We start from the raw sequence: 22,518 nt of genomic DNA on the forward strand, positions 1-22,518 counted from the left end.
CTCTTCCCTCGATTTTGAACCGATCTCCGTTCGGCTGTGTCGATACTCCCGCGCCAGGCCCCGTCTCCATATCGGTGAAACACCACGCCACGACGAGCGCAGCCTGCATACAAACCCACAGCAGCGCTGTTCTTCCCCCGTGGAACATATCTGAGAGTGTGTGTGTGTGTGTGTGTGTGTGTATTTATATATATATTCAACAAATTAAGACAAGCTCTGGCTAAAAGACGTCAACATGTACCGAAGAGCAGCTCGGAGAAGGAGCGGAAGACTCGACACATCAGCTGGCTCTGCGGAAAATGACGTCACAAAAAAAAAAAACACAACAACAACCAAAAAAAAACTTTATTGTACGAACCGACAGTCACACTCCGGTTGATGTCCGGTTTTGTATAAATAGTGTTTGAAGCTGTCCGTTATAGGTGCTATACTATATTTTGAATGTTATCACCACAGAAACGTTTTTGTTGCAATTTTTTTTTTTTTATCCAATATTTCCTACAAGACGACATATTTGATAAAGGGATACTCAATTCAATTTTACAAAAGCATTTTTTGAAAATAATTTATAAATTTAATTATTGTTGTCTCTTATTGTTCTTGCCCCCATTTTCTTTAATGATTTAAACACTTTTGTTCCAATCAAGAGAAAATGGAAATGTATTTTCACTAATAAAGTTTTGACATAAAAAGGACACAAACTATAAAACAGAAAAGCTGAAGAACTTGTTTGCCCACTTTGGATTAAGCAAGATCACTTAACAGTAGCAATTATCCATGTTTACTTAAATGTATGTTATGTCATAACTGTTTTACTCGTAACATTCATTCTTATTGTACTTTTAACAAAAACAAAAATTATAAAAGAACATTTTGTTTGATTTTTAGCAAATTTATTTAAAAGAAGATTAAAAGAATCACTTGTTTTTACAATTTACATTACACAGTCAAATGTCATATGTAGAGGCATAATAAAAACAAGAAGAGCTCTAATAACTTAAGACTGCAGCAGATTCAAGTTCCTGTTTCCGGTGGATCCAGGCGCAAAACATCAAAACAGCTGAGCATTAATTACATCCACAAGTGCATTTGCATTCAATGGCAATGAGTGGTGTAGTGAGAGACAAAGAGCTTGGCACTTCATAGAGCGACGTTACACCCAGTCTCATGGAGGTCCACTAAACATGCCCCTTCACAAGACGGTCCACTTCAATGTGAAGCAGTCATATGCTGTGGGGTTTTTTTTTTTTTGCAGGAAGGCTCTCACAGCCCTCCTCAAGAGAGTCTCCAGCTCTAACCGAGGGAGTTGTCTGAATTGTCAAGTTCAGTCCCAGTAAGAGGTTTGAGTTGAAGTGGCAGAATGAACCAGTCCGTTTCTCTGCCGTCATTATCAGTTCAAAACACAGCCATGATCTGGCAGTAGTGGTCACATCCTCAGAGTGCTACATTGACAACTGTCAGGGCAGCTGTGATAGATAACCCCCGATGGCCTGCAACATCAAGTGGAGATAGCACGTTAGTGGTCGTCACAGCCAGTGAAACATACATAAGACTGATCTTTGTTTCACAAATTATCAACACAATAAATAAATCACAGCTCAAACACACATTGCTGCTCAATGTTTTTCCCCATTATACACATCACAATATACTGGATTACTTTGGAAAATACTGACTAAAAAAAAGGAGATGTTCTCAGTAGATGTTTTTCCGTTTACGACATCTCATGAAATGGTTCTCTTATGGTTTGATGCTTTTTAACCATGAACCACAACCCAAATACAGACTCACATTACAAATACTACATACTTCTTACGGCAGACGTGGAGGTTTTTTTTTTAGGATGGGAGTGGTTGGCAGTGTCCACCCAAAATCAACAGAGGGTGGAAAACAACAGAAGGAGCACCTGTATGTATGTATGTTTTTGGCACAATGGGGTGTTTAATCAACTCTATTATTTAATTTAGTTTGGTCTATAAGAGGAAGAAAACATGGTGTGCTTTAGTTATAAATACAACAAGCACTTTTCATGTCATGAAGCCTTAAAAATAAGTAACGCAGACAAAGCTAGAAACAGGAAATTTAAATACCATAATTCATATTTTCAAGGATTGTCAAACAACTTTTTAAACATTTTCTTTCACTGTCCCAGTCCTGACATTTCTACAGCTACTGTGTCATGAAAAAAAAATCCCTAATAAGTTCTATAATAACCTTCTTACCTTTGCCAGTTCTCCCGTAGATCCTGGAACCACACATAACCGGGCTCCTTCCTTCCACAAGTCCTTCAGCCGCTGCTTCATGACTTCAATATTCCTGCAATAAACATACTAATATTACCATTTCAATATGTGGTGATTGCACACAGGACCGCCACCACAGTCGGTGATTGTAAAACCCCAACATACTTGCTCTCCCGTGCCGAGTAAGAACCCTCCACTTTCAGTTCAGAGCTGCAGTCAGAAATGTGTATGAGCATCTTTTCATATAACTTCTTGAAAACATTTATTTAGAAACTCAAAACAACACGGTAAACTCATTAGCAGTGAACCAGCTCCAACTAGAAAAACCTGTAAGACTCATGTTTAGTTATTGAATATCATATTACTTACTGTATGAGTCAGCTTTTGTGACAATTACTACACCACTATGATATCAGCTTTTTCAATGTTCAAAGAGTAACATTCTGCTGAAACTGACTGAAACCCCTTGTCTGTTTAAAGGTTTAGTGCACATGGGTCAAATTATGAGACAGAAAACCTGGACGATGAAACTAAACTGGTAGAAATTTAGTGACACTTTCAGTTGGTGGCGGTGCGGTTGGAGAGGTAGGCCTGCTTCGTCGCACGAAGAAGCCCGCAATTTTTGGTTGCATTTTTCTGTCCATTTAGCTGTGTACAATGCGAGAGAAAATCACGTGCAATCATCAAACGTATAGCTGTAAGACAACCACGTGTTTTTTTTTTCTTTTTACGACGTAGTCAAGGCGGCAGGCGTGTGTTGCTAGGGCAACCGCCTTAGCTGTAAAGTGCTGCGGGAAACCCTACAATCAGGTCAAGCAGAGTCAGGGTGCTGCTATTATGCATGTTGGCCCACTGTAAAGGTTCTGATACATTAAATGGAACAGAGACTTAATTAGAATCATTGGTAACACCTGTGATTACCCTACTGCTTCATGTCACAATGGCTGTTGTGAAAAAGGTCTATTAGATTGTAGTCAAGCATGTGCTGCCCACCTGTCTTCTGAACGACTGTCCCGCAGTCTCTTCTCATTCTTAGAAAGTTCTGGCCACCATTTCCTGATGACGGATTGAACCCAGTGTAAACCCACCGTTATGTGTCTGTGAACAGAAGTTAAAAGCAGATGAGTTGGTCAAATCACAAAGTCAAAGATGAGAAATTTCTGTATATAAATGTATATGTGACACTCACTCTTCATATTTACTGGCAAGAATCACTTTCACTTGGGGCATGAGGTCAACGCAGCAGCCAAGTGACAAACATGGTGCTTCAGTTTGAATGCTGAAACAAGAGAACACAAGGCAAAAGAAATAAACTGAGCTGATCTAGAAAATAAAATAAAAAATGGCTCAAACTGTCTTCATTGTTGACTTTAGTCTAACATTATCTCTGATGGTCACTAGATGATAGATTCATAGAAACACACTAATCTTAAACATCACCTAACACACACACCTTATTTCAAATTATTGTGGTTTCAGCTTCTAAAAAAGGAGGAGCTGCTGCTTTTTTTCTGTTTGATATTGTTATCAATTGAATACATTTAGGTTTTCAACAGTTAGTCGGCCAAAAGAAGAACTTTGAAGACATTGCTCTGAAAAACCATGCTGTGCGCATTCTTCAGTACTTTCTAACACTTTACAGAGTCATTAAAAAACAATTGAATAATCCATAAAAAGCATTTCTTTCTGCTGTAATGATGCTACATGATCTTGTTTAATACAGGTTTGTAGTATTGTGCGGTCCAGTCATTACAGGTGAAGCCGAATCATTAAAAAGCAAAAATTCAAAAGAGGACACTCACTCGTTTGTTAAGACAGGTAAGCAGTCAAGCAGCACCCCCGTGTCTTGAATTCTGGGAAAGCAAAAATGATTAAAGCTGAATCATGTTATGGAATTAAAGAATGAACACAACCTACTAAAATGCACTTTTAGCCGTCACTGTTTTACCTTATTAGGTAGGCCACTAATTCACTGGCGTTTCTTCGCCATAGTGTTTGAGCTACTTTCAGTCGCAGATTCCTTCCGAAAAGGACGTGAGTCATAGCTTCATGGTCCTTTGATAGCTGTACGCAAAGACAAACAATGCACAAAGGAAATGAAGTCTGCAACAGTGTGGCAAATGTTATCATCCCAAGAAACAAGAGTTTTTAATCACAAGAGAGCAGACTCTCACCTCAGTAAAGTCGCTGTACTTGGAGCTGGCCCCTGCCATCTTGGAGGCTTCTGCAGAGTTCACTGGGAGCCCGCAGTTGTCATTGTAGTGCATGCCCCGCACATCATCGGAGCACGTCAGCTCATTTTCTTTGTTGGCCATGCCGCGGACACGGTCACGGCCTACATCTGATGTTTTGCGGTGCAGCTTTAAGCCCACCTCCACCACTGGACAACCCTTCCTCTTGACGGATGACAATCGCTTTGTTTTGCCTGGGCTGTGTACTCCGTAGTGAACTTGAAATCTGCCAAGAGCAAAAGTCAGCATGGATTGGATACAAAGCTGTATTAGTTAGAAAAAACATAAAATTCAAAGCCACAGACATGGTGATAATGGCTATGGAAAGGTGCCTTAATGGTCCAGTGACTGAGAGGGATGATCTGTGGGACACCGACAGTGAGTGAGTGATCATAATTAGATGAATCCCACAGATGTGGATCAGAGACTCACCTTTCTTTATCTAATTCTTCCTTATTTATAATATCCACCTAAAACAAAAGGATAAGGGATGAGGCCACTACTACATTCTCTACTACTACAATACCACTGAACTGTACTTCACAGTCACCAGGATTTAAGAGACAACAGGAATTATTTACACAATAAGACATGCTGTTTGCTTTCACATCTCCATACCTGCTTCATGTTCTTGTCAGCACAAAGATGCAGGCAGGGTCGCAGAAAGCCATTGGGTTTATTCTGGTTGACATGCTAACCAGCTGCCACAATAAGGGACCCTGTTGAACAAACAATTGTAGACGGTCGTCAGTGGATCCATCACAGTTTCAGGAGTTGCAAGAGTCACAGTCACTTCTTGTGGCCTAGCTTACAGGTTGGCTTGCTATTAACTTACCACAGCTTGTGGTATAAGATGCAACGATGTTATTCAAAGGGGATTAAAAGACAACAACAACAAAAAGACATTTAAATGATTTAAAACAAAAACGCTACATTTGGGAGTTGTAAAGGCGTTGGCTGCTGCGATACAAGTATTAACGCTAGCTAGGTGAGCTAAGTCACAAATGACACTACACGCTGGTTAAAGTTAAGGTAAACGTGTTTTCTGTCTCGCTACAAATAAGCCAGTCAATGTGTAGAGGAGAGCAACGCCGCATTTCGTTACGACCCTGAAGCTAAAAGTTAGCTCATGTTTCTAGCTTAGCGGTGAGCTACGGCTAGCTTTCACTGTTAGCTTGTAGCTCAACTATCAAGGATACACGGAGACGTAGAAAGTAACTATCTGGGCCGCGACGCTAGCTAGCTGGTTAGCCGTCCAACTCAGGGAACATATGTCTTCACAAATGGTAGTTCAGAGATTACTTTCACGGTTTCAGTATTAAAGTTAAATACCAACCGATTCATCTTCGTGAAGTGCGATGAGGTCTCTCCTTAAGGTGTTTAAATCCAAAACGTGAAGAGGGGAAAAAAAACAACAACTGGTTAAAACTCAAGAGCAACTCTTCTCTGTGCAGGTTCGCTAGCGTTTCACAGTTTTTATCATTCAAATGAATACACCGCCGGTGTGTGGGGATTGTGGGATTGATTTTGGCACACACAAAAAAAAAAAAAAGAAGAAAAAAGCTGGGGCTTTAGCGACGACTGCTGGACACCATGATCCTAGTGTGTCGTGGCGCCATCCAGTGTCAGGTAGTATGTAATGCAGGAAGGCCTGTGCTTTATGTCCATGGCACACACCAAAGGGCCAGGCCACAATCTCAAGGCTCAGCTGTATCTATATCTGTGCAAAATCACCTCTATAGCAGTGGTTCACAACCATATTTCAGCTTATATTAAATGCATAACAATAACAGTGGAGAACAACTGTACAATGAACCCAAATAATGAACAGAATCACTGCAGGAAGGTGGTGTAAAACTAGTGATTTGGGTGGATGTCAACAAGATTATTTCTTGTGAGCCTCAGAGATGAGTTTCCTGATATTTTTAGGAACTTTTTATACTATTCTCTGTCCGTATTATGTATTTAAAACCTTCTTTTAAAGGCTGCTTTTCTGACAAATTCATTGTTTTCTCCTCAATGCTTTGCCATTGTCCTATCAGCGCTTGGATTGTTTTAGCTTTTCTAATGGAGGATGAAAGTAAGCTTTTTGGCTGTAAATTTAATATTTAGTCAAGTCTATTTGCAGATTTCTGACTCCTGCTCAACCACTCTCTTTCAAAATGGGTTAATAAAATGCTTTTGCTATATTTTTGCAAATCTGCCACAATATAAATTTTTCGCAGCACCAATTTTGACATGAAATAGTAGGGTAAACACAGGTGTTACCAAGATACTAGTACTGGTGAGTACTGGCATGTCTGATTTTTCTCCACATGAGTACCCTTGCTTCTTATTGAGCACTGCCAGCAATGGTGAGCATGGCTGTACCCACCGTTGAGGTGTCCAAGGGGTATAAAAGTTGTTGAATAATTGCCTAAAAATAAGCCCCAACCCCCCCCCCGGCAACCTCAGTATTTCTAAAACCTTGCGTACAGCAGTGCTGGTGAGATACTACTAACTACACTGAAGCTGTCTTTATCCTAAAAAGGATAAAACATGGATAAATAATTAGGGTTAGGGTTATGTTGTGTTGAGGTTTAGGGTTGTGCTGAATTAAAGTACTGGCACCTGTGTAAAAATTACAATTTGCAGTTTTAGCCAGTATTTTGGTTTGGAGCTGTAGCCAGGCAACCAGTGGAGACTTCAGGAGGAAACAATTTGCCAGGTGGCGCTGGTAGAAAATGTATCTTCAGTGCCTTAAGGTAACAAAAACACAATGATTCCTATATTTAGGGGATTATAAATATTATATTCCATCTCTGACAATAGATCCTCCTAAATGTGACACACTGGACCTTTACATTTTGGAGCTTTAAAGAGGCTGGACTACAGTCCCAGTCAGATACAACTCATATTACCTTATATCAAGTTGTTTAAGGAGTTAATGTTGTCTATCTGCTGCACACCCTTGATCCTGCACTTGTTATTTGAAGATCCCTTTCTCAATATATTTGACTTCACAAGGCTGAGTGAGCTGTTCTGGCTGTTCTGTAATGTTACAAAGGAGGAACATTTCCTGGCACGTTAGGTAGACTGAAAGTCTTAGCAGGAATCAAAAATGCCAAAAAATACAAAGCAACTCTGAGTGAACGGCTTCATCACCTTATGGTGAAGCATTTCTATCCTGATAGAAGCAGAATCTCCTCAGGTTGATCTAGTCTCTTGAGTAGTCATTGAAAGGGTGGATGAAAATGAAAACAGTATGAATCACTCACTGTGGTTGGCGCCGGCACAACTTCTCAACTCAATTCAGCATCTTGGTATGGCAATGGAAACAGCATGCTCCACAAGCAAAACACTTCAAAATAGGAATGCCTAAAGAGTATAGTGGTGTTAGTGCATTTGTGAAACTTGCAGAATCTACGCCAAAGCGTAGAGTAGGAGCTCATAGTGGACCGACTCCCTATTAAAATACTTAATGTTCCTTTATTTTGGCAGTTACCTGTAATTACCTTTGTTCACAATCATGGCTCTCATCGTGTCTCCTTCCCCAGACAGCCACAAAAATGAAAATGCCTGGTGGCTGTTTCTGTTTATCATATCCAATAATCAGAGTGCAGCTGCATGTACCAACCCAAACATACCAATTCTTGGAGATACAAATGAAAATAAACCTAAGTAAGAGAGATTCAAATAATCGTGCTGTTGGTCTATATGAACAACATCCAAACTAAATGTTCCAGTCGTTTGATGGAAGGATAATTCGATTTTGGTAAATCTTTGGTACATTTTGTTGTGCAGTGGTAGTCTAAAGAATTTAAATCACATTTAAGACCTCAGAAAATGCTGTGGATATTTAGATCAACACTGCTTTTTACAGGCATGTTATTAAATATTCAGACGGTTTATTGTGCAGGAATAAAGGTCAAATACAGTTCAGCAAGACTCAAGAGTATATAGCCATGCTAGCAGACACTCTACTGTAGGCCTCTTTCACTCAAGGCAACAGTAAGTACAGATAAATTGAAAGCAAATTGAAAGGGAACTCCAGCAATTTTGTATTGCACTCCCATAAAGTTAGGATTTGTGAGAGAGATCTGATAAAAAATGGTCAAAAATGAAAACAACAGATGCAGACACGTCCTGACTTTTAGCACTTAGTGTCAAACTCCAAACACACTGCATCCTACACTTCTCAAATCTCATTAGACGCTCTCACATCTTTGAAACTCCACAACTCCAGTTTGAAACAGAGGCTATTTCTTCAGACTTAATTTGTGTTCTTGTCATGTTGGAGATACCGAAATATCCAATGTCTGACTTGTAAATAGTGTTCGCATAAACATCACAATTATGATGCTTCATATTACGAGTAAACAAGCATCTCACGTCTCATGTCAGCCACAATCTGGATATATCTTATGAATATAGTGCTTTATTGTCAATGCACAGTATTTTTAACTCTCACTCCAACACGGCAATCATACAATCTGATGATGAAACTCTCACAAGTCATAAACATAGAAATCTTTCCCATCTCGTTGCACATGACGTGAACGCAGCTTTAGAAAGCCCCTACCATTGCATTAGATGTGCAGGTGTTTCTGATATCGTGTCCATGCCTTGTATACTTCACAGTGGTGGTTCTGCAACATATAGCAGCAGGGCAGTCTCCTAAGCACATGTTAGTCATTAGAGAGTGCATCATTTCAATTAGCATACAGATGTTTTAGCTTAGAAATTGAGACAGATTCCATTATTGTAACTGAGTTATGCAATTTCTCAGTTTAACCCTCAGCAAGTTAGAAGGACATGCCTCCAGTATTGGACAGAATGAAAATATTATGTACAGTAAAGGGTCTAAAATCAATAGACCACAGGTAAATTCTAATATGCACATTCAAAACATTAGTCATACTTTATGGTCAATTTGAAATTGATTATTCATGCATCTGCAGTTGTAAGAAATAATACAACACTAAAATATTTACTGCAGCCCCAATCCCTCAAATCCATGCCTCTGTACAGTCAGAAAAGCAATGCTGATATTAAGTTTTATGACAGATTGTCGATGATGTATTTATTTGCAGATAACTACATAATCTGTTAATACACATTTTACACTGTGCGGTGTGTTTGATGAGTTGAAACTGATATATAGCAGCTCACAAAAAGAATTTGAGAAGGCACAGACTGTGTTCATTATAGTCCCCTGGGACTTCTGTTAACATATTTTTTTCTAGATTAGTTACAGATAATATAAATAGCTAAAATCAGATTTCCTCAGACAAAAGCAACCACCCACAAAGTCTGTAAGAGTATTATGGGATTTACATTAGTGAGGAAGGATTTATATGACAAGTTTCCTGCAGATAAAAACAGAGTGCTTGTTAAAAATTCAAGCTGGCGGTGAAAATTCTCTTAATATTCACGAAAGCCTAAGTCTGTTGTAACAGGATACACTTATTGCTAAGAAGTAGCATGACTTGTAATGCCAGCTATTTTACAAACTAATGGACAAAATTAAACCGGTCCAACTTTCAGCGGCATGAAAATCCAGAGCTGTTGCACACACAACCCACTTAATAACCATTTAGAATCATCACAGTAGTGTGAAAATGTACGTTTTTGGCAGTAATCAGGCCTAATGGACATGTAATTTGAATTATGCTTTTGAGCAACCCAGAAATTAGCTAAAATTAAATGAACTAAAATGATTAGCTAAATTACCAATTACCTAATTAACTCTCTAAGTTAGCTACAATGATTTGCCAAACTAAACAAACCTAAACAGAAATAATGGGCATCTGTGTTCCTGTACTTTTAATTATTAGGTATAACCAAAAGTTTATACTTTCAAAATGTTGGTGTAGTTCCACTCTGCCTGCATACGTCACTAATACCATCACTGTAAACAGAAAAACTCTGTTTAAATGTCTCTAAACCTGCACTCACTTGGCCTGTGGCAGCGTAATCCTCCTCAGGTCTGCTATCAGTCTGATATGTCATATGTTAATTTCAGAGTTTTGCAAATAAATTGATCCTGATAGCGTAAAGGACAGTTTGGAGAAGCAGCAGCATGACATTTTGTACAAACAATTTTGGTCCTTAAAGGATGGATCCTGGGGTGCCCGGATAGAACACCTGGTAGAGCTGGCACCCCATCTGCCAGGGCTGAAGTTCTTGCTGCAGCAGGCATGGGCTTGACTCTGACCTGTGGCCCTTTGCTCCGTGTCATCCCCTTTCTCTCTCTCTCCCCCCCTTTACTGTCACTCTTCAGCTGTCACTATCAATTAAAGTCAATAAAAAGCACCCCCAAAAAATAAATATATTGCCAGGCATCAAACTATGCACTTGTGTCAAAAACACAGCGTTCCTATTCCTTTAGCGTTAGGTCCTATTAGGAACTACTGGCAGAGCTATGGCAAGAGCTACAGGTTTAACTCCAGATGTGTTTTTTCACATATCCAGTAAAATCTACAAGATAGATTGGCACAAAATCTGGTAACGATATCATAATGAGGTTGACATTTGTGGTTTTGTCTCAGCAACTATTGGATGAATTGTCAGGAAATTTGGTACAGACATTTATGTCCCCCTACATTGAAATAACTTTCGTGATCTCTTTTCATGTAGCACCACGATCTGGTGAAATTTTTAATTTGTTTAATTTATCTGCAAAACAAATAGCTTTCCCATCAGCCTCACATGTAAGTTGTGTTTGGTGCTTATTAACAAATGTTTGTATGCTTCAACGCTGATCTAAGATGCTCAAAGCACCGCTGTGTTTCAAGTACAACCTTACATTCATTAATCAAATTCATGCTGTTGTGTGATTTATTAATTTGCTATTAATCTATTAATAAGTAAAGTCCTCCCTATACAGCCAGATCTGTGATCTAAAGTCTACACAAAACACAAAGTGTGAAACAGTGGAAGCCATTAACAAGTTGAAGCACAGAGCTCCTTCCCTTGGGGCCGACAACAAACAAACAAACTAATCTGCTACTTTTTTTTACGGAGAGGACTTGCTAAGACCAATCAACTTTGGTCACTAATCTGTCTTTTCCTGTCCCCAATGCCCCTGCTCCTTCATAAAAGCCCTGTTGCCCTTGAATTTACTTGCAGCCCTTCAGAGCTTAATTGTGTTGACATTATGTAAGACTGTTTTGAGAGGTGCTTCACACACACAGCACCTCTGTTCTCAGAGCGGCTCTCTGCCCCGATGAATGATTCGGGGTCCTCGTCCACAGACCGCAAACCAAATAAAATCAAAGGCGATGGCAAAGATCTCAGGAAGGGAGAGGTGGCAGCAATTTGAGAATTCCTGTCAAATGATTCAGGGACAGATGCCCAGGATTTCTCAAACCAAGTGTTTTGACTCTTCAGTACTGCAGTGAAGTTCCCTGGGGAATCTAATAACCCCTCCAACAAATAAAACTGCTTCTCAAATGAGTCTCTGTAGAATTTACATCATCCTCTACAGGGCCTTTGATCTATGGTATGTGTACCTCTTCTCATGGGGCAGCACGAGGAGGACCAGCAGGAGACATACTGATGTAATTTAACTGAAGTAATGATTTCTAACACGCATCAGCTGTATGGCTGACTTTAGTAATGTTCCCATACTTTGTCAAATAATCAAGGACTTCAGGGAGTCACTCGATGAAGTTGTTTAGTTTCAGATTTTATGTCTTTTATCTCACATATTCCAAGCAGCAGCACTCTCTTTGTAAGCATTACTTCATTCTCTGTGCACAGTTTTCTTTCCTCACGGCAAAGAAGAGATATTGTTTGGGAAAAAGAAGAAGTTGGCACGCTCTAAATCTCTCAAATCTGCATGTAATTGGGCTTCTTCTTTGATTTATTTAGGGGACAAATCGATTTTGCATTTGTTTGTTAAAAACAAACCTCTTCTTTTCACCAAAGTGTACTGAAGATTTCTACCAACCACAACCATTCAAAGTGAACCCAAACACATGCACTGACTGTCTCAGCTTCAAAACATCAGTTTATAAGGCCACAAAGTACAGGTTGTATGTTTATTTCTTACAGCCTGTCTGGATCCGTTTTCTGCCAAGTTTGTTTGCAATTTCAGGCCGAAGTGCTGATTTATTTGAGCCTCTAGTCCACTGGGGAGGTACGTTAGGATGAGTGACAGATTCCTTTTATCGTACTGAGTCAGGACACAGAGATCTCCATGTAGGTGGCCCTTTACAGCAAACAGATGCTGAAGGTATGCATCCTCTGAGAGCTCATTACAACACTAGATGGCAGTGTGTGTCTGTAGCTGCTGGACATCTGGCTGGGTGTCTAGACAGAAGGGTTTGCTGCCAACGGCGGTGGGATCCAGTCCACCTCGGATGGTCTCACAAAGATTTTTACACAGTTGCAGGGCTGCCAAAATCTCTATCCACAAGAAGCCACAAAGCTTTAGCAAAGAAAGTCACACAGTGTACAGAGTGAAAGAAGAAGCTCACTGCTTCACAAGACATGGCAGGGAAAAGGTGGTGTGGTTTGTTCTCTCACAGACCCTTAACATTCTTTATGGGGTTTAAACATATCTTTTCTTTAAATAGGCATAGGTGCACCAAACCTCTAACATGCCTTGTTATATGCTCTTTGATGGTCAAACTTGTCAAAAATGGGAAATGTATCATTAGCTTTCATACTTTTGAACTCCCCAGATAGTATGGACACAGTAAAGTGTTCTTTTCATTACATTACAGTGTGATTACTATGGACACTGTAGATGAGTTGACTAATTTAAAATCATGTCATTCTGAAAATCAAGTGTTTGTAAAGGCCCACTGTTTCACACTCTGTGCTTAATGTTGACTTTAAAACACATATTTGGCTGTACAGGGAGGACTTAATAGTTGCTAAGACAATGCCCTCAAAATCACAAAAGTCAACCTGTAGATGGTGCAAGATGCTCTTAATAATCATTATGATACATCACCTGGGAAACATAAACATCTTTAAAAATTTTTTTTTTTTTTTTTTTTTTTTTTTTTTTTTTTTTTTTTTTTTTTTTTTTTTTTTTTTTTTTTTTTTTTTTTTTTTTTTTTTTTTTTTTTTTTTTTTTTTTTTTTTTTTTTTTTTTTTTTTTTTTTTTTTTTTTTTTTTTTTTTTTTTTTTTTTGTTTTTTTTTTTTTTTTTTTTTTTTATTTTTTTTTTTTATTGTTTTTTTTTTTTTTTTTTTTTTTTTGGTTTTTTTTTTTTTGTTTTTTTTTTTTTTTTTTTTTTTTTTTTTTTTTTTATTTTTTTTTTTTTTTTTTTTTTTTTTTTTTTTTTTTTTTTTTTTTTTTTTTTTTTTTTTTTTTTTTTTTTTTGTTTTTGTGAGTAAAGTTTTTTTTTTTTTTTTTTATTAATTTTTTTTTTTTTTTTTTTTTTTTTTTTTTCTTTTTTTTTTCCTCCTCTTTAAAAAAAAATGTTTTTTTTTTTTTTTCAAAAGACTCTCCCAATATAACCTGCCCGCCTAAAAAAAGGGTTTGAAGAGCTGCCAATAAATATGGTGATGGGCTGCTTCTGACAATTGTATCTTATCTTATCACCTGTTTAAAAATGCCCTGTCTTCTTATGTCAGGATCAATTGTACATGTTGCTATTGAAAGTTGTACATGTCCATGACAACACCTTTGTAACTTCATAATTTTATATTAATGTTTTGTAACTTAATTTACTGAGTGCTTTCATTGACATTAACACTACCACCCTTAGTATCCACTCTCTTAGCAAATTGGAGTATGACCTGATCTGATTTTGTTTTGTCTCTGTATGTTAAGTTTGTATTTGTAATATATTGTATATATGGCTTAATATATTATATATTAATATATTTGTATGCTGTTATCTATGTAATTTCTTTTGTTTAGTTGTGTACTTTCTGTCATTGAGGACTGCCTTGGAAACGAGATGGTTCATCTCAAGGCATTATTCCTAGTGATAAAGAATATCCAACAATTTCTGTAAATTTCCAAACCCAACAATCTAGCATTCACACCCACTGTTCAGTGATTGGCTAGGTGTGAGGAGAGAGATGTCAGTGAGCTCAGTCCTTACACAGCCACACAGTCCAGACGATAATCCAAGTTTGACATTATGCCATATACTAGGGTTTAATAACATGTGCCAAGAAGAACTGACTTAAAAGGCTGTTTGAGTATCCTGAGTAATCAAACGCAGCATTCATGTTGAACACTTTTATAACAATTTCCTCTCGACAACAATAGAGCATTAAGCATGGAAATGGTGTGATTCCTCTGATGGCTACATCTGCACTTCTCAGAATCTGGAAGGATGAGAAGCAATTAATCAGGCATGTGTGAAATGTGCTGCAGGATGGGGATGTCTTCCATTATCAATTACGACCAGAGTAAAGGGCAAAGGTTTCAGTAATTCAATTACACCAGAGCACAACAACAAAATCACATCGAAACACGACACGAGAGCAGCTCCTGACAAGTGATAACTCAGAGCTTAACCTCCGTCAGACCATCACAGGCAAGCTGACTCTCCCATAGTAACCCTGAATCTCAGCTGCCCCCTTCACATTTGACCTTTGACCCTGGGCTGCCTCTTTTATTTTCACAAGTTTCATATTTTTAAGAGCCCCCTCTACTGTTCCACTGCGTCTGCTTATTATTCTATGATAATACATCTCATTTTGAGCTCTTGCCTGCGTGCTACTGGGGAGTTTAACATTATAAAATGCCTACATTAGTCACAATAACTATTTGAAGTCAGGATGTGAAACTCTGGCCCGGCCAGTAAAAATACGCTTGTGTAACTTCGCGGCATGTGTATAGACCAAATGATGATAAAGTGCTCTCATGCTGAAGACTGCAAACCACATTTCCTAGCATGTATGGAACATATGGCTGCACTGAGATTCTCCTTATACTTATATTCTTTTCAGCCAGAGATTTATAGATTGAATTTGTTGAATGTATGTCTTGGCTTGAAATCTTTGGAAATGTTCTATACGTTGGTCGTTCATAACACAGAGCATGAAATTGACAGGAAATAGATGCATCTTTGCGCTGCACCTCTCAGACAGGGAATGTCTGGAAAGGGCAACTCTATTTGGACTGCAGGTTGACCCTCCAGCTCGGACACTTGTTTTGAACAGTGCTATGGGTTGAGGTTGTGGCTGGGTGAGGGGCTGTTGTATGTTTAGCAAGACGTATGTGAAATCGTCTTCGACTGTGGCACCATTGCTACAGTTAGGTCCAACAGTGACAAGCACAATCAATCAGTTGATCACACAGGTTTTAAACAAACCCCTGGATAGTTAAACTTATTTGAAAAAGAAAGAAAGGGGTAAAATGATTACCTAAACTGTCTGTTCTACACATCCATCACAGTTTTGGCTCACTGTATTTGTCGTAGTAGCAATTGGGGTATTATTACCAGCATTACAGATGTATTCATTCCCGGTTTTACCTCCAAAACTAAGTTGTAGCTATTGGTAGCAACTTTGATGATCACAATTTTATCGTAATTGATGGCCCGAGCCACAACTCTTCCAAATTAAATATAGAGTTTGTCCATGCTCTTTAAAACAACACATCTGATGCTCCTTTCGGCAGAAGAACATCCTTTTTCAGTCCACTTTAAAAACTATTATATTATATATTAAATCACTGTTTAAAAATGTTAGTTTAATGCTGTGGCAGGTTTGGTTTAGATTTAGGCACAAAAGTGATATGGTGATCATGGTTTGGGTACTTCATTAGGGTTAGGGGACCTTCATTGTCATAAATAAACACATCGTTAAGGTTAGGGGGCGAGTATAGTCATCGTTTAAAAGACGCAATGTAGACTGTCAGTTTAAAACAGGATATAGACAATCTCCGTGTAAAAGTCTGTTTTGTTAATTCATACATCCATCCCAACCTCCTCCCTACATTAACTCATAATAACGTCACTTGACAACAGCAGTGACAGTCTCTTCCCACTAATAGAGAATGTGAGTTGAAGGAACAACTTGTTTTCACCGAGGATGGACCAGCTGCCTTAGGCTCTATAGCAACTGACAAGATCGGTGCAATTTCCATCTCAATGCCTTCCCTCATGGCTCCCTATCAGCTTTTGGTAACCCCAGGATCCCAGCACCCCAACCTATATGCCAAAGAAGACATGCAACAGTGGTCCCATACAGGAGATTAGTTGTCCCATTCCCAGCACTCAGAGATGAAGTCAATATTCCACAGCTATATACAGCTGAATGTTTATGGATGAATAAATATTACTAGCTTCGCCTGAAAGAGTGATTCGCACCACTGACTACACTAAACAGTCTTTAATTTTAAAATTAGGACAGGAAGAGGGTGTTGGACTGTGTGACACTCATGGTTATTGTTGCTTTGCCAGTTGGGATTTTCCTCTTTAAATGCGGCTTTTGATGATCATGATGTATGCACTCATGCATGCATGCAACCATACACACACATACACAACTGTATGAAGTAGCAAAAGGATAGGAATATGATGTCCGTCAGTGGAAAAACACTGTTAGGGTTAGGACAACAATGTACCCAAATTTGCTTTACACAGTGGCAATGAGTAGAGGTACAGTATCAGGTTTCTGCAGCTTCCCTGCTTTTATACCATTTGCAGTCAGATTTCACAACATCTATGTTATCCTCTAACAAGACTTCATCCAAAAGCCTGACCTCAAAATACAAGAATTAAAAGAAACCCTGGAACTACCTTGTCTCTTTCAAGAGGTATTATTATTTATAAGGCATGACTCTAGCTCACCAGTTTGCAAAGCATCCGTATATCTTTTTTGTTATCTAGCTGTGTGCTTATGTGAGTTTGTAATGGCAAAACTATATCTATATAGTGCATGCAAGCCAGAAATCCAATGGTTGTGAAGGGGTTACAAATGTATATACTCTTCTATGATAATAATAATACATTGAACATATTTGGGTCTAAGCTAGTTGTTTTGCTGTACCAAAAAAAATACATATTTGGACTAGATGAGATTTTACTAACATTGTATACAATCTTTTAGATTCAATGAACAATCAATTCTTTAAGAAATAATCTGCAGAAGTTACTGAAAATAATCATTGTTGCAGGCATAAAGGAAACACAGTTACAGCTGCTCAGTCACAGCATGCACACACAGAAACAACTAAATGAAATGCAGTTCTTACAATCCTTAAAAGCAACAGAAAAATAAATGCACTCTATTAATTTATGTGTGTATGTTTGTAAGTGTCTGTCTAACCATGTAAACTCAACAAAACTTAATTAATTGCTTATGTGGTACACGATACTCGTGTATTGGTCAATTTGTTGTGAGGGGAGGTATGTAAAAGCAATAAAGAAGATTTATGTTTGAATGGCTTGAGACGTCTTAAGTAGGGCCTGGTACCTTCAGAGGTCTCATCACCATGAAACACTACACCCCTCCCCATGTGGTTTTGTGCGTGTGTATGAGTGTGTTTCCCTCACAACACTTTGCAAGCCAGTATGAAAATATTTCCATTTGGTTACTTTCTGGATACCTCCCCACTGGTGGTACGTGCCTTGCCTGACAGCTCCATCAGGTCTCTGGAGGGGGCTACCATCTGCATGATCAGGTGCTAATCTCTTTGGCTGAGTTTAGTCTCAAACTACACAGGTATTTTAAACACTGAAGTCCAAACTAGAGCCAGGGAAGGCTGATATACAGTACTGCCCTGCCAGTCAGTCTGTCAACTCTTCAACCTGATGGAAAATCACTTCACAACACAAGAGAAACACACATGTGTATAACCTAATCAGCTTACTTTACAGCTAAGGAGCAAGACCTTATCTAAGCTGTAAAACTATACATGCATCCAAACAAAGACAAATGTCTTCTCTTACTAACATTAACTATAACTTTATTTCTCATTTCCCCAAGGCAGAAGATATGTACAAGTCAACCAGTAAAAGTCCATCACCTCATTCCTAACAACCACACTACAAACCTACAGCCTTATAAATTAAAGTGTATATTGACCCCTCAATTCTGCTAGCTCTCTCCCTCTCTGCAAAGGACAGTGACTTTAGGGGGCGCTGGCAGTGACAGGAACAGACGGACCACTGCAGTGTCTAACTATTCATGAGCAGCTGCTGTCCGACTGTCAATATATGTCTCTATATTCCATTTGTTCCAGTAGATCCTCCTAAAGGTTACACACTGGACCTTCAAACAATTAATTGATTACTGTCCCTTTAAATTCTCCAACACCTGTCAATAACACATTCTAACCAAATTCTGTCACTGTACTAAATGTAACCTTCTGCATATTATCTGTGTGTCACTACAGGCTCCAAATTGGTTTGATAGATGAAGACCTTTCAAACATTCTAGCATCCTGCTCCCCCCCCCTCTTCACTGCTGTGCACTTTTACCACTGTACCAACCGGCCACAGCTGGACTATAACAAGATTTCCACTGCTCTCTCACTCACCCTTCAATTCTCAATGAGGAGTAATTGGACACACCTGGAGAGAGCATGAATCATGGACCACTTAACCAAAAAATATCTGACAACGATTTGAACCAAAAGGCAGAGATAAAGAGAATAAACAGCTGAGGGCAGACAGGGCACACTCACTGAATACAACTATCCGAGCACGCTACAACCTTCCATGCAGAACTAAACAACTCTGTCAATGAGCCACACGGAAATATCAGGAACAGCCTGTAGCTTTACTTCTGTTGGATAGCGTGTTGAGCTGCATTGAGCAGGAGAAGAAAAATAGAAGTTTTTTAAACATGTGTGGGCCGATACATTGTCCTCTCCAGTTGACCAGATCGCCAGCCCATTACACTGGTTCTCCTTTGTGCACTGTCACCACCAGCTACTGGTCAGCCCAGCCTCCTGCTGGAACTGAGCACACACCAACATGCTGAGCAGATGTGAGAAACCCGCCTGTGGCTCTCTGTGCTGCTGGAATAACACTCTGCACATCAACACATGGCCATGTGAAGAAGAAAAAAAACACTTACTGATCACGTTCTCTGCTGCATGCCGAGCTCCTGTCCCACAGGGTGAAAAGGTCAGCTGAGAGAAAGTCAAGCTGAGGTAGTGAAAGCACCTTCCTTTAAACCCTGATCCTTTGCAAGCAGAACCCCACGTTTCTGCTGGATTGTTCAAAGATGGTGCCCAATTCATTTATATGAAACTAGCATATTATAATTTTTTTCCAAGTCCAATATTTACACTTCTTTTAGCTCTGTTGCCTCTGGTTTTTCAGTCAATATCTGTCTCTTTAAATTATCCACTATGTTTACCAGATAGTTGCTAACTTTGTCTGTCTGTTGTGGTGCTGATCTGGTATACAGCCTTTTTTTTAATTTTTTTGTTTAAAAAAAAAACAGCTTCTCACTTCAGCTGGAAACAACAACTATTGAGAACAGGCAGTAAAACCAAAACAGAGCTAAAAGAGGCTAAAATGCTCCTTAGAGCTGAGGGGAGTCAGGTGATGGTTCTTTGTGGGTGGATATGAAATGTAAAATTACAGTATTCAAGTTTTTATCACATCAGAGTTCAAATTATTATCACAAGAAATGTTCTTGCTAGATTTCTAGTTGAATTGTTTGAGACAAACTTCATCCCGTCAAGATTTCTGTTACTAACTACTTTTTTGGCAGGTGTGTTGTGTGGTACGTCTGGACGGGGGGACGCTTACATACTCACTAACCAGTGAGGATAACCCTCTATAAATACACATACAGACAAATCCACACAGAGGTGGTCTGTTTTCCTTCTCGGGTTACTGGTGCTGGGAGATTAACTTCTGCGTCAATTCAAAGAGTCAGATGTTTGTTATTCTATACTGGGTCACCAACAGTGTGAAAACATGTCCCAGTAACTGAAACATGAAAGTATTTAGGCACTGGACATCTTTCCATTGGGCAATTAACTTTGTGAAGCAGAAAACCGGCTTTGTGCAAATAGGTTTTTTGCTGACAGTTTCCCATCACCTACTACCTTAATTTCCAATGGAAATAGTCCCCCAGTCAAGTAAAAATGGCCTGCCAATGTGCTAGTATGACTGCACTGAGTATTAATTTATAATTGCAGTTGATGCTAAAGCTTTTCATTGCTGTCAGTTCTTTAAAAAACAAACAAAGGAAAAGCCGTCACAACACTTCTGTTTCTGCCTTGTCATTTTGTACATTTTGGTCTTTTTCTTATTTTTTTAGTCATTAACATCTCTTGTCCTTCTTAGATGCCTGCCATCATGACTAGATATGAGCTACATAGCTACAAACCCCTATCTGCAGGAAGATAGTTATTTAAAAAGTAATAATGCAATAACTGACTCTAAACAAACTTCTAATCATACTACTATATAATAGTCAAAATACAAATTGATGAAATATCTGCTGTGTCTATTTTAATACATGTTTCTAAGTGTTTTCTTGTTTGCCAACCATGACTTAAGTTCTTCTTAGAGGACCGGTTTTGTTACTTTCCACTACTTTTCTGATTCAGCTTATAGGCCAATGGTTATTTGTACTGTATGGTCACTATTGCTATGCAACATGCATCCTTGGAACTATTTGAAACTCAGCATAATTATAGCTTATTTAGCATAAATAGAGACATTTTGTTCTGGTTCTGCTTTTAAATTTTGCTCTGCAGGGCTGAACCGACATTAAAGCAGTAAACATCCAAACGTATCTGCATATAAAAGCATTGATGCTGCAGAAAACCACAAACCATAGGTTATTTTTAAATGTCATGGGGCCTGTTATCACTCAACATAGTTCATGTGAAAACGTCCATACACTGTATTTGTCAGGGTAAGGTGGCCAGGACTCAGGCGCAGACAGGAGTGAGGTTTCAAAATAAAGAGATTTATTAGAAAGGCAAAAATAAAAGGTTAGGTGGCTGGGGTGCTGAGGTGACCGAGAGTGGGAATGGGTTCCGGGCACCAGAGCTCTGAGTGTTGAAGTGCTGGCAGGTGGAAACGGATCTGGATCAGGGTGTGATGGTCTGAGACGTGACAGGGAAAACAAAGACAACAAGTTAGTAAACGCTATTTCAAAGTCGAGAAAGTTCAGGTTTGCTGGCGTGTTCTCGTACTACGTGGTTCAACGATCCGGCAGGGACTGGAAGGTGAGCCTGGTTTATATAGGGTGGTTTGATAATAGATGAGGACCTGGTGTGCTGATTGGTATGATGTACTCAGGTGTGTCAGCAGGGGTTCCCGCGACCACGCCCACCAGCAGCTTTCAGACATGTGGGGAAAGCAAAACACAGACAGACACCAAACCAAAACACAACAAGCACACATCAGGCACACCAAAGGGAAGAAAAGAACTACATTCACACACATACCAAGAAGGAAGCCAGGGTCATGGCCGGTGGGCCGTGACAGTATTGCAACTTCCAGGAGCATCATATGATGCACACATGGCCAACAGACACTATTTCCTACAATTATTGGATTTCATATTATCTGGGATCCATCAGTCCAACAATATATGGAAAGTCTAGAAAAGCTGTTTGATTCAATTATTTTATCCCATTCATGAGTGTGGACAGCTAACAGGAAGTCTGCTGGCTCGGCGTGGGGAAGACTGCTCTCAACTGTCTCAGCTGGAGGATTCTAGTGTAAGCTCTCTGGACACACAAAAGCCAGCTGAAACATTTTTGGGTGTATGCATCTAATGAGCTTAATGTCAATGTTTCTCTGCGTTTGCTGGATGTATGTATAGGCAACCAATACATTATCCATACACACTTTATAAAGTGTTAATATGTCAATGTTGTGTTTAGTGCTTGTTGTGCAGCCCCCCAAGTGGCCAGTATTGCTGCATTAATAAATGTCACAAGGAACTGATTGTAGTAATCACTCTTACTATGAAGTATCTGATCACATTCAAGTTTTTCTTCTTCTACTCTACAAAGCACAAGCTGTCCCAAAGAAGAGCAGCATCAGTCATGGGCAGGAGCTTGTAGGAGAACAGTGCTGCCTGGCTCATACTCATTATCTCTTAAATGAACAAATATTTGATAAAAAAGACATCTTGCTGAAAGAGTAAATAATGTGCCATC

General features: G+C 39.0%; 2 protein-coding genes across 2 annotated transcripts in view; both read right to left on the reverse strand.

Annotated features, from left to right (window-relative positions):
- emc7b (ER membrane protein complex subunit 7b) overlaps window positions 1–310 on the reverse strand; it is a 7,743-nt gene extending 7,433 nt beyond the window's left edge. The window contains exon 1 of the mRNA XM_051410008.1: window positions 1–310. This exon is cut by the window's left edge and continues 85 nt beyond it. Within this exon, the coding sequence (XP_051265968.1) occupies window positions 1–148 (148 nt within the window). The 5' untranslated portion in view covers window positions 149–310.
- Window positions 311–871: 561 nt separating this feature from the next.
- katnbl1 (katanin p80 subunit B-like 1) lies at window positions 872–6,019 on the reverse strand. The gene is made up of 10 exons (XM_051410005.1): window positions 5,811–6,019; window positions 5,093–5,193; window positions 4,907–4,944; window positions 4,418–4,700; window positions 4,192–4,307; window positions 4,046–4,096; window positions 3,433–3,522; window positions 3,237–3,341; window positions 2,223–2,316; window positions 872–1,490 (listed from the first exon to the last, which is right to left on the reverse strand). The coding sequence occupies exons 2-10, from the start codon at window positions 5,099–5,101 to the stop codon at window positions 1,458–1,460; spliced, it is 819 nt and encodes a 272-aa protein (XP_051265965.1). The 5' UTR covers window positions 5,102–5,193; window positions 5,811–6,019; the 3' UTR covers window positions 872–1,457.
- Window positions 6,020–22,518: the final 16,499 nt, after the last annotated feature.

Source organism: Dicentrarchus labrax, unplaced genomic scaffold (assembly GCF_905237075.1).
Source record: "Dicentrarchus labrax unplaced genomic scaffold, dlabrax2021, whole genome shotgun sequence".
Classification (NCBI taxonomy): domain Eukaryota; kingdom Metazoa; phylum Chordata; class Actinopteri; family Moronidae; genus Dicentrarchus; species Dicentrarchus labrax.